This window comes from Oryctolagus cuniculus, chromosome 18 (genome assembly GCF_051225735.1).
Source record: "Oryctolagus cuniculus isolate XC-2025 breed Fujian yellow rabbit chromosome 18, ASM5122573v1, whole genome shotgun sequence".
Lineage (NCBI taxonomy): Eukaryota > Metazoa > Chordata > Mammalia > Lagomorpha > Leporidae > Oryctolagus > Oryctolagus cuniculus.
This window is the reverse complement of record NC_142884.1, coordinates 70,223,473-70,236,223: the sequence shown is the minus strand read 5'-3', so window position 1 is coordinate 70,236,223 and position 12,751 is coordinate 70,223,473. Positions and strand designations below refer to the sequence as shown.

The 12,751-nt window shown below is 45.8% G+C and overlaps 1 protein-coding gene across 1 annotated transcript in view; it reads right to left on the bottom strand.

Moving 5' to 3' along the window:
• Window positions 1–12,751, bottom strand: part of VAT1L (vesicle amine transport 1 like) — a 169,937-nt gene that overhangs the window by 134,680 nt on the left and 22,506 nt on the right. The window contains exons 2-3 of the mRNA XM_008257643.5: window positions 7,644–7,773; window positions 291–506 (exon numbers count right to left, since the gene is read on the bottom strand). Of these exons, the coding sequence (XP_008255865.1) occupies window positions 291–506; window positions 7,644–7,773 (346 nt within the window). The remainder of the gene's footprint in view (window positions 1–290; window positions 507–7,643; window positions 7,774–12,751) is intronic.

The window sequence follows — 12,751 nt, the reverse complement described above, 5'->3', positions numbered from 1 at the left end:
CCATCCACATTTTTTGGCATCTCATCTAATATTAGTAGTGTGTGACTTGTGAGGTATCTCGTGACGACTGACACAAGATTTCATCACGATACCAAGACCAAGGGTGCTTCTCAGGGAACCTTCTCTGAGGCTCACCTTGCCCTCAATACAGTCGTCTAAATGGGCTTTGCCACCCATATCAGTTCATATCAGAGATTATTTATACTCATACCAGAATCTCATTGTCAACTAAGCGTCACTCCACTTTCACCACCTGGCCCTCTGAGAAGAGTCATGAGCAGCCGACTTACCACACCACCGCCAGCCGAGTGCACAAGCACAGACATCCCTTCTCGGAGGTTGGCGACCTCAAAGAGCATCACGTAGGCTGTGACGAAGTGCACGGGGAATGCGGCAGCCTCAGGGAAGCTCATGTCCTCTGGGATCTTATAGACGAACTCCACAGGCGTGCAGACCACCTCTGCCCAGGCGTTGTAGTTGACAAATGCCATGACCCGGTCCCCAATCTGGGCGTGGAGAAACACAGAGTTAGTGGAGGCAAGTTCAGGGCAGAGTCTTAAGGAGAGACTGGAATTATAGGGAGCTGTCCATGGTATGAAACATCATTATTTCTCCTAATTCTCCTACGTGTGAGCTCAGTCAAAATTCTTCTGAGTTCTTTTCTTTTATGATTTGATGAAATAAATGACTTTAAAAAAGAAAAGTGCAGCAAAAATCAAATTTCCACTTAATGCTCGTAAGTCATGCAACTGATTTGAAGAACCGTTGACAACTCCTGCCCATGCAACTTCACCACTACCCTCTCCTCTCAGAAGCAGGGAAGATGCTTGGTGGAGGGCCCTTCCCCCCTCAAAACTCTGGACATCATTTATGTGATGGCAAGACACCTGGGAAGTATGCAAACACCTAATGAAAGTTGAAACTACTGAGAAGTTCCCTTTCTTTTGAAGCCAGATTTCGCCTGACCAGCTCTTGTCCTCCCTTTAAGGTTTAGGAAAGCCTTTCTCAGTCTCAAGTTCTGGGTGCTGGGGTATAATTGTAAATGAGGTACAGTTCATACTTTCCAGTTGTTCATATTCCCTAAAAATTTAATGCGGCAAATAATATGAGGGACAGAGCTTAGAAGGCAAGTCCGTTTGGAAATGATACTTTTGTACAGACTGAAGCCTCAAGCCAAAGACATGAAGCTGTAATGGTGATGTTTCAGACATTGGTCCAGAGATAACAGAGATCACTTTTTGTGCAGGGAAAGCTGGGCTGGGGTGGTGAAGGATGAAGCAGTCTGGAGAGGAGCTCTAGAACCCTGGCCAGGTCTGTGCATTTCGGAATGGAGCTACCACAGCCCCAGCTTGGCTGACACAGTGTTTCCAGGGCTGGGGGATGATGTGACAGAAAGAAAAGCAACTAATCGTGGTGCATTCGGTCCTGGGTGATGAATTGAGCTCAGGTAGATGACATCATTGGGGACATCACCAGCAAGGTTCTAAGTGGGCCTGGACACCTCTGCTCCAGCTGCCAGAGCATCCTCTTGGAGGGCTGGGTTAGCCCGACACAGGTGAGATGACTGGGTCACAGAAGCAAATTGTCTGTGCCAGTTTGTCTTCCAGGGCTCCCTTGCTAGCAACAAGAGTGATGCACAACCTGGGGCAAGCAATGAGCCAGTGTGATGATCTGATGGCTGGGCGTGGAGGGCTTTCTGTGTGCCTTGTCACATCCCCTTTCCCCATTTGGGAGGCTTGGCATAAATACAGGCAGGTCTCCCCCTCCCGAATACTCCAGAGTCTCTGGCAAGGGACTAGTCTTGCCTGGACTTATCTGTGTATTATCTGTGGCTGCAGGTTCCAGCTAACTTATTTTCTCCTCTGTTTCATATCCCTAAATATCCCTGGACTCCTTAGGTGTTAGAAGGAGGAGATTTTCTGTCCTGGTAGTGGCAGCAGTCTGTCCCAGGGAGGAGACAGTTAAGAATAAAACATCAGGGCACAGAGGATTAAGCCTCTGCTTGTGACACCAGCATCCCATATCAGAGTGCTTGCTCAAGGCCTGGCTGCTCCACTTCTGATCCAGCTTCTTGCTAATGCTCCTGAGAAAGCAAGAGAGGATGGCCCAAGTACTTGTGTCTGTGCCACCCACGTGGGAGACCCTGATGGAGCTCCTGGCTCCTGGTTTCAGCTTGGCCTGACCCTGGCTGTTGAGGGCATTTGAAAATTGAACCAGAAAATGTAGATCTTTCACTCTCTGTCTCCCCACTCCCCATCTTTGAAATAAACAAACAAACCTTCCTTTATAAAAGGGTAAAACACCAGCCAGTGATGACAACGTGGCAGCAGGGGTGGGGATTAAGATGATGTGAAAAAAGGAAAATGGAGTTGAGTTCCTGCACCTGCCCACTCTGAGCCCCTGCGTCTCCCCTGCACCTGTCGTGGAAAACCAGCAGGCAAAGCTTGGGGAGCTGCATCTGGGAGTCCTCCTTTCCTCGCAGGGACTTTGATCTTCAGCTAACTGTGTGTTCTTGTTGCTTTTAGGGAGATTCTAGGGCATCACTGGCTCTCCCAGCTGTCAGCAGCCTCAGCCAAGGCCACAGGAGTTTTCTTCCTGCTGATATTTTTGTAGAGGCAGAGGTACCATAGCTCCTGGCTCCAGGTGAAAATTTAGCCTGCCCTCTTTGGGGAGCCTCCCCCCCACTAAGAAACAATGCAAGAAGTAGATATAATACCCTCAACCTGGATTCTCATCTGGTTCTATCCCTCAAAACAGAGTGACCACAGGGAAGGTACTGAGCCGGTGTTTGCCTCGGGGAGTGCCTCTGTCCATCAGGGATTGCTTCTCGCTCTCTCTCTCTCTTTCTCTCTCTCTCTCTCTTTCTCCCTCTCTCTCTCTCAAGACTCAGCAGAAAGGTTGAGTGATGCAGTATGCATGAACCTGGCTCCTACATCACTTCAAAAAGACCATCCCGACTCAGGGCGTGCCCCTCACTTCCATGAAGTTCCATCACATCACTCATTTCTATGTTCTTCAAAGCACCTGTCCCCTCTAGCATCATCTCACTCATTCATACGTCCCATCTCTTTTGCCCACTCCCTCCCACCCCCAGTTACGATGACAGCTCCATACTCAGCTTACTGAGCCCCTCCTGCCTGGAGCAGTGAAGGCTCTCATTCAACACTGGTTGAGTGAATGAATGGATGAATGGACAAACACACCTAGAATACGATTAAGGGCGGGAGGAGGTCACTAAATGTGAGATTCTCCTACTGGATTTGGGAATCAAACACAGTCTTACGTGTTTCTTTGAGTTTTTTTAGGGGGATTTCTCCAGGGCTCTTGAGAATTTGATGAAAACTATACATCCTATCCAGGAAAATAACAAAAGCAAAAACATCTTCCAATGTGCACTCCCTCATCTTCTTCATGGGTGGACCCCTTGAAACCCACCTATGGAAATCTCCCATGGGGCCAGGGAGGCCAGGCTCCTTCTGTCTCCTCTTGAGCCAAAACTCTTGTGTCCCCACACACACCATGGAGTGTTTGCATCAAAGGTTATCTTACAGGCACAAGCTCTCGTCTAACCTCCCTTGTTTATAGATGAGGGAAACCGAGGCAATGGGCAGGTTGGAGCTCTGCTGAACTTGTGCCAATCACTCAGGGCAGGGACAGAACTAAAATTCTCTCGTTTGTCTTCCACCACCCCTTGTGGATTCCCTGGCAGTCTGGCTTGTTGTGATGTTTGTGCCAAAGCTCAGCACTGGATCATTATCACAGAGGACGTGGAGCTGGGTGCAGCAGAAAGCCATGCAACTCTAACGCAGAAGCCTGAACGGTAGAGATAGCAGAGGACGCCGTTGGGCATGACGACGTGCGTTATGTGGCAGGCATTTTCTGAAGGCGTCACATGTTTTAGCTCGTCTAATCTTTGCAAAACCGCTACAAAGGCATGGCTGGATACTCTGTTCTTTTTATCAGTCATGTACCAAGCGAGACACGATGCAAATAGAAAAACAAGAGCAATTTTCCCTTCTCAATGCTAAGTATCTTTCATAGCATATTATTTTTAAATGTGAATTATAAAGAAGTAAACTAATGCTAAGAATTTCCGTGAGCTGCCAAGTGCCAGTGGTATTGGATCCTTCTGCTCATTCTGTTATTTGATATGCTAGTTGCTTATATTAAAGTTTTCAAGTGCAGTATTCAAATTGCTGTGGTCAGAGGAAATTCTCATCAAATTCGTGGCTTCCATACACCCGTGGTTTGGTTTTGATATATTTTTCTTATAACTGACCACTGTTTTCTTTGTGATTTAGTTTTCTCTTCAACCCTTCCCTAGCAACAAAAAGCCTTTTATGTGATGGGTTCTGTAAAGTCCCTTTGGAGATGAAGGATCATAGATTTTACATTTAAATTGAGGCAAAAAGAGATTAAATCATGTGCCTAAGGTCATTCAGGTAAAAATCAGAGCAAGGATTTAAAACCAGTAAGGCGGTCTTACTGCAGACATGGATAATTAACTCATTACACCCCAGATGAGTGCTGCAGAAAAGATAAAGTTACAAAGGGCACGCAACAGAGGAATCCGGGAAACCTGGGAATGATAGTTGAAGTCTTCAGGTCTCAGTTTCCCCATTCTAAAATGGGTATAATATTAGCAAAGAGTTCTGATGAAGACTAAATGATATAATATGCCCACAGTGTACTCAGATGATGCATGGAAAACGAGGAAAGCCAAAAAACATTAGCTCATAAAAACAGCAGATTTGTTCCTGACCTAATTCACAATTTAGGGATCATAAGCTAAGCACAGGGGCCAGCATTGTGGCATGACAGGTTAAGCTGACGCCTGCAATGCTATCTTCCCATAGGGGTGCCTGTTCAAGTCCCATCTGCTCCACTTCTGATCCAGCTCCCTGCTAATGTGCCTGGGAAAGCAACAGATCACCCAAGTCCGTGTGTCTCTGGGGTACATGTGGGAGACCCAGATGAAGCTCCTGGCTCCTAGCTTTGGTCTGGCCTAGTTCTAGCCATTGCAGCCATTTGGGGAGTAAACTAGCAGATGGAAGATATTCTCTCTCTCTCTCTCTCTCTCTCTCTCTCTCTCTCTCTCTCTGACTTTCCTCCTCTAACTGAACTCTGCCCTTCAAATAAATGAAATAAATCTTTTTTTTTTTAAAGCTAAGCACAGATTTGCTATATATCATGAGGCAGAAGGAACAGCGCTGTGAGGAAGGAACCAAGGGAAAAGAGGAGCTGTCCCACTGGGAATAAGCGACCCAGTCTGGGAAGGGTTGAAGACCTAGTGATGAGTGTCAGGGAATCACCTTTAATGCAAGGATTTAGACCAGAAGATAACTACGGCTCAAGACTGACATCCTCGTCTTTACCAAGTCATGAAAACCCAGACATGGGCACAATGCTGTTGGGTAGCTGATGGCCTCAAGTACCAATGCGGAGTGTGATGGACAGAGTATTTCCAACACCTTGCAGTGGTGGAGTGGCCATCACAGCAGGGCAGACCACGCCTGAGTCTCTCATTCAATTTTGCTTCATCATTTCCATTTCATTATCAAAATGGCAAATGGTGGCTAAGCCATAGGATCGGCCCCAGCTTCCAAGTCTAGAGGCAGGCACCTGTAATATATATCCAGTTCACATCATTATTGGGTTCTGCTAAGAAAAAGAAATCAGTCCTGAGTGAATGAGCCCAAATTACTCCTTTGCTTCTGGGCCTCAGGCAACAACTTTTCAATCCTCTTGCAATTGATCAAACCGGGAAAGCTATTTAGTGTGCTGCTGCGTGGATTCTCATCTCCAACATGATTGAAAATCTGAAGTCAAAATTGTAGGGGGAATATTAGGATTGGTTTTCTCCCCTGTTCCACCCCGACTGGAAATGGTGTAGGTGGCTTCTTTCATTTGCTTGTGCAGCTGCAAGTCATTGGAAAAGAAAGGGCTTGAAGGGTGGGATGGATAGTAACTTGCAGGGCTAACCAGCAGAAGATAAATCGTATTTAAAGGAAAACATACATAAGCAAGTATAGTAAGATCTCCCTCTAAACCAAGTTTGCAGCATCACTGTTTACTGTTGTATTATAAAGTATTTGACTATTCATTGCTCAAAGTTAGAGTGAGTAGTCTGATTCTTTCATCTGGGGCCATGTGTAGGAGTGAGAGGCAGACAGTCTTTCTTATCTGCAGCACTGAGAGAGAGAGAGAGAGAGGGAGAGCGTGAGACAGAGAGAGAGAGGGAGAGCGAGAGAGAGAGATGGTATGCTGCTGGTTAGGTTTCCTACCTGGGGACAGACAATGTAAATTCTGTGAAGGGAAAGGAAGAGATAGTTTTCTTCTTCTTTCTCAATATTTTTCTGCTGTATTATCTGTAAACTATTGACCAAAAATACTGATAAATGGAATGAGATTTCCAGAAAGTCATCAAAATGAATTTGGAGCACATCAATATTTTCAGAGTACATTGAGGCTTAGACGCATTGAATCTGAGAAGCAGACTCCAATTCAATTCCAAGGGCACTTTGGCTTTGCAGTACATAGAATTCTTCTTCCTTTCCTCCACTTAATATTGCAGCATTTGGGGGCTGGGACCAGAAGAAAAGATCATGAGATTATGGGAAGCGTAAAAAGGTTACAGTGCCTTGAATCCAGTTGCTATGACTGCTCACCATACTTCTGAGCTCACAAAAAACTGAATCCTTGTGAATGTCACCTGCAGGGACAAAATATCAATCTCTACCTTGCATGGTTATGCCAAGGCTGAGAACGGGTAACTTCTGATGGGTTCAGTTGGTGGTTTGTTCTCAAATGTTGGCCCCTTTTGTCCTCCCCAGGGGAGAACTTAGTGATCAGCAAAAGCTCTTAGACCTGATTTGCACTGGTTTTTCTCCAAATTACTCCAACTTTGTACAACTGACTTGTCCACAGTTCTTCTGTTTTTATTGATCAGATTGTACTGGATTTGCTTTATCTCACCAGGAAGGGTCATGCATCTTTTCTCAAGTTAAAATTTTTCTATTCTGGAGAATATTGAACAAGCAAAGAAGCTATCATCATAATGTAATAAACCCCGTTACCCACTGCTCTGACCCTAACGCCATCAGTTTGTGGTCAGGGATGTCCCACATTCAGGCATCGTTGCTACTTGACTTTTAGAACTTTTTCATCCCCAGTGCTACTTCCTCCATTCCTGAAATAGGAATTTATAAATGCTCACCTAAGTGCATCAGTTAAGTGAATATTTAAAGGAACTGAGCTATAAAATTTAGAGGCCATTTCCCCCAAAATTTTGGGCTTTGTAATTGATTTTTAAGGTGATGTGAAAATGGGAGGCATGAAAGAGGGAAGGAGCCAAAATCCTTAGTTCATCCAAAACCAGAGTCTCTTACTCACTGTCTGTATAACATGAACAAGGGGCAAACGACAGGATCTGTCCAGCCCATTTCATCAGATTGTTACCAGGGGCAACCAACACAGTATAGGAGACAGGCATGAGACGTTTGCAAAATTCTATCATCACAAACATTGTTAATAAAAGCCAAATAACAAGAAAGAAATATTGATAATATGTGGCCTAGGTTATTTCCGACACACCTTTTGCATAACCTTTTAAATCTGTGATTACAGCAGAGCTGGCACATTACCTCATAGCCTTTCACGCTGTCTCCCAGAGCTTCCACAATCCCAGAGCACTCGAATCCTGGCACCAGGGGAGTCTTGGGAGGGTTGTCAATATTTCCTTGTCGCACCATCAAGTCAATGAAGTTTAAACCACTGTGAACAACAAATATAAAGACAAAACTTCAAAATGCGATTCAAAAACAGCCACACCCTGAATTTGTTTCCTTCCCTTCCCTTTTCCTTCTCTTGCTTTCCTTTCTTCCTTTTTCTTTTTAGCAGTGTCCCTAATAGTCACGCCACTTAACTAAATGTCAACAATAAAGCAAAATTCAATTATCTCCATGCAGACAAGTAATGCTTTGCTGGCAATGAAAACAACAGTTGCAGAGTTTACACCCAAATTCGAAAGATGAGCCCTTTGTCCTTTCTCAGAGTCTGTTTACTCTTATTTTAAAAGCACAGATTGGTGACCCTGGGTGTTGGACATTCTAGCACTTAGTCAAGGGTAAAAAATAAACTAAGAAGCGGTTATAAGCAGCCGGATACAATGGCCACAGCCAATTATGAGAAGGAGAGTGGAGTTCTGGTTTAAAAGGTCTCAGAACACACAACCATGTCTCCTCGATCATCACACATGCTTAAGCCAGCCCCGTGCATAAAGGGTGCTCACAGCAGTGGTCAGGAGGCATCACAAGCCTGCATTCTGCTCCCCAGCAGACGGTCGTCAAAGAAGAGAGCGTGGAGACAACCCCATGGATGTGGGAATAGTCGTGACCCTAAGCATATGGGAGTATCAAAGTGTTCTTTCAGAAGCCTATCACCAGTGTTTTGCAGTAACACATTATTTTTAAAATAAGAAAGTTATCATTGACATGTATCCAATCATCTCCACAGAAAACCACACATACTTGATGCCAGAGATGCTACCAATGCTCCGGTTTTATGTTTTGAGAACTACTCTTGAACATTGCATTTAACACTCCTTTCCTAATCACATGGGAAAATCCATTCCTGTAAATAAATGTTTTTCCCAACAGATGCACTTACTGTCTTCATTAACTACCATCAAAGGCAGACTTGGCTTAGAGAAACCAAACCCCTCTCTCTGACCCAAGCTCTGTCGCTCCCCCTCTTTGTGGAGGAACGACACAGGACCCTGCGCTGTTCTTTGGTCTGCTCGGCCCTTCCCGGGTTTGCTGCTGGTTCTTCCCGGGTTGGCTACCGTCCCTTCCACCTCCGTGGAAGGGCGGTTCCCCCTGCCACTTTCCCCACTTCCGCGGGGGAGCGGCACACCGGCTCTCTCGGGGCTCTCTCGGGGGCTGCTCAGATGTTCCTTCAGATGTTCCCGGTGCATGGGGTCTCTCTCCTCCTTTATAGTCCTCTTCCACCAATCCCAACTCTGCTACCCACACGCCGAGTACGCTGCTCTCCTCCAATCAGGAGCAGGTCCTGCTGTTTATTGGTTGAACTGGAGGCAGCTGTGTAGAAGCTGTTTACTCCTCTCCCAGCGCCATATTGTGGGAGAGCAGATGCATAGAATAAGTCTTAATTTGAGTAACAGTCTAGTCCCAGTTGCTCCCCACAAAGCTCTATCAGCACCTAGCCACAGCTTCCTTTCCAAGATGATTTGAGCTACTTTTTTATATTTTAAGATTTAGGTATTTGAAAGGAAGAGTTACAGAGAAGCAAAGAGAGGGAGGGAGAGAGAGAGAGGTCTTCCATTCACTGGTTCACTCCCCAAATGGCCACAACGGCAGAAGCTGAGCCAATCTGAAGTCAAGAGCTTCTTCCGGGTCTACCAGGCAGGTGCAGGGGCCCAGGGATTTGGATCATCCTCCACTGCTTCTCCAGACCATTGCAGAGAGCTGAATTGGAAGCAGAGCAACTGAGACTCGAACCCGTGCCCAGATAGGAAGCCGGCACTGCAGGCGGCAGCTTTACCCAGTATATCACAGCACCGGCTGTGAATACGTTTCTTTTTTTATTTATTTATTTATTTATTTTTAACAGGCAGAGTGGACAGTGAGAGAGAGAGACAGAGAGAGAGGTCTTCCTTTTAGCCGTTGGTTCACCCTCAAATGGCCGCCGTGACCAGCGCACCACACTGATCCGAAGGCAGGAGCCAGGTACTTATCCTGGTCTCCCATGGGGTGCAGGGCCCAAGCACTTGGGCCATCCTCCACTGCACTCCTGGGCCACAGCAGAGAGCTGGCCTGGAAGAGGGGCAACCGGGACAGAATCCAGTGCCCTGACCGGGACTAGAACCCGGTGTGCCGGCGCCGCAGGTGGAGGATTAGCCTATTGAGCCATGGCACTGGCCTGAATATATTTCTATAATGTGTATATATAGACTCCCAGAGGTACTTTGATAGTTAATAGTTATTCAGGCCATTTATTAATCAACATGTCCCCCAATAACATGGACAATTTCTTAAAATCTTGGAGACACCTGAATACAAATCCTAAGTCCACCTCTTCTACTTCATGTAACCTTGGATAAGTTGGCTAACTCTTCTGTGCCTCAATTGTCTCACCTGTAAGGAGGATGGGGTTATGGTAGTACCCACTCACAGGGTTGTTGTGAAAAATAATAAGAAAAGCACTTAATCATGGTGCCAGGTATGCATTCAATAGATCTTAGCTTTTAAATTCTATTTTAGAAGGCAGAAGTGTGTTTCTGAAAGACTCCCATTTAAAAAAAAGTTAAAAATAGTCTCTGAGCTGACATGGGAAAACTCTGTCTGTAAACTGACCTTCTGTAAAATGGCCCATTTTCTGACACAGTCAAATAAAGAAAGCATCATGTATGACAATAAGAGGAATTTCAACAGCCCAAACCAAGCGCTGCGTCTCACTCCGTGCATATTTTAGCTCTCTGGGTTTTCTTTCTGTGAAACATTATGATTTCCCAAGCCCCCGATGGAGAAAGGCTTGGCGTTCTGCAAACATGGCAGCCCCTGGGGAAGGCCCCATCCCAGCCGCTTGTTAGGCTGCTCTGTAAAGCAGTCGTCAATCACCACCCGGCAGGCACTGGGCCTGCTGACCGTAAACTGAGAGCCAGCTGCTTACTCTCAGGGACACAGGCTGAGACTGACTTTATAAAAGTGGTCCTGACCGGCGCCGTGGCTCACTTGGTTAATCCTCCACCTGCGGCGCTGGCTTCCCATATGGGCGCTGGGTTCTAGGCCCGGTTACTCCTCTTCCAGTCCAGCTCTCTGCTGTGGCCTGGGAAGGCAGTGGAGGATGGCCCAAGTGCTTGGGCCCTGCACCCGCATGAGAGACCAGGAGAAGCACCTGGCTCCTGGCTTCGGATCGGCATAGCTCTGGCTGTAGTGGCCATTTGGGGGGTGAACCAATGGAATGAAGACCTTTCTCTCTGTCTCTCTCTCTCATTGTCTAACTCTATCTGTCAAATAAAATAAAAAAAAAAAAAGTGGTCCTGACAGGTCATTGAAAAGGCCACCTATTTCCAGGATGCAGGTCCATCCTGAGAGTGACGATGGGTTAGAGCTGTTGACTGCAACACTGAGGAGGTGAACCGTTGTCACGGGACCTGTTTCGTGGTGCCCAACTACACCGCTGCTCTAGGTGTGATGGACCTAGCATTTGGCTGACAGATTCATTTGTGGCAGGACCTGTGCTAATGACTTTAGTTTCATTTTCAAAGGCTCAGTGATACTCCTATGAGCCATAGCCTATCACATCCATTTTTCAGATAAGAAAACTGAGAGCCAGGGAGCTTAAGTGATGTGCTTCATGTAACATCTTTAGAAAATGTCAGAAGGGATTTTAGTTTCAGCCATGTCTAGAATTTGAGCCCTCACCCAACATACTCTGCCTCCTCTTTATGGGAACTTCTCTTCCCATAGCTGGCTGAGGGCTCATGTCCAAAGCTTCCCTAACTCCTTATCTCTTCTCACTGTCAGCAGCTGATTTCACCAGTGGTGGGCCCAGTACTGGGGAGTGGCCATTCCTGATCTCAGGAGCAGCCTGTTCCTCAACACCCATGAACGAACGGACGATCTGGCCCAGACCTGGATGCTCTGTTGAAAACTGTGAGTTGAGAAACACAGCAGGCGAGCCATTTTGTGACAGAAAGCGTGTCGGGGAGGAACTGAGCTGGAGAACTGGCTGGCTGAGCTCTGGGGAGGTTTAACTGAAAATGAGAATAGTGAGAGAAGCAAAAGAAAAGAGAGAAGCATGATGAAGAGCAGCGGAACTGACCCAGCAGCCTGCGTGGGGTTGAGGCTGTACAGATTCCCATTGCCGTGTTACATAGAACGGGAGGATCCAGGCTGTAAACATGGTGAGGCCCAGCTCCATCAGGACTCCTGCTCTCTGATTTCCATGGGGTCCTTTGTCGGTTCACATGCATGTCGGTGTTACAACCTCTTTGCTTGGCTAACTTGTGTGATCTGATCCATCAAACGGAAGCAAATACCAACACCAGTCACCCATGGGGACAGGTGTTATTGACTCCACTTCCACTTTTTTTTTTTCAAGATAAAACAAATAACAATTGTTTAGAGATGTTAAGTTACCTGCCCATGGCCATATAGACAGTGAATGGTAAAACCATGGACTTCAGCTTGGGCCTAATACTTTCATTTTAGTTTTTCCACTGCAGCAGAAAAAAAGAAGTGTGGTGGTGGTGGGGGGTGTATTAAGCCATGTATCTTCATAATTATATTTGCCAGTATTCACTAAGATAATGTGATTTTTACCTGGAATTATTTTGGGGGTGGCAATGACTATACCTGGTGACTCAGGCACACATAGTGGTAATCTTCAGATGTCTCTCTTAATTTTTATGTAACTCTTCAACATTTAAGATCATTGCAAAAAAGAATGTTGAAAAGTACATGACATAATGTTCTGCTAGGTGTTCTTATTTTTCTCAGATTGGTATCATTGTAATAAATAACATATGACTTTTATTTTTCTCTCCATACAGAATTATTAGTCAGAGGCTGGTTTTAAAGGGTTATTACTGAGACACAGCATTTGGAAGAAATGAAGGCAGAGGTTTGAGGAAGGGATCATGAAAAACTCAAAACACAGGATAGATATGGTCCCTGATTTGTGACAGAAGATAATGAAATTTGTGGACAGTCCCTTTGCTATTTTCCCT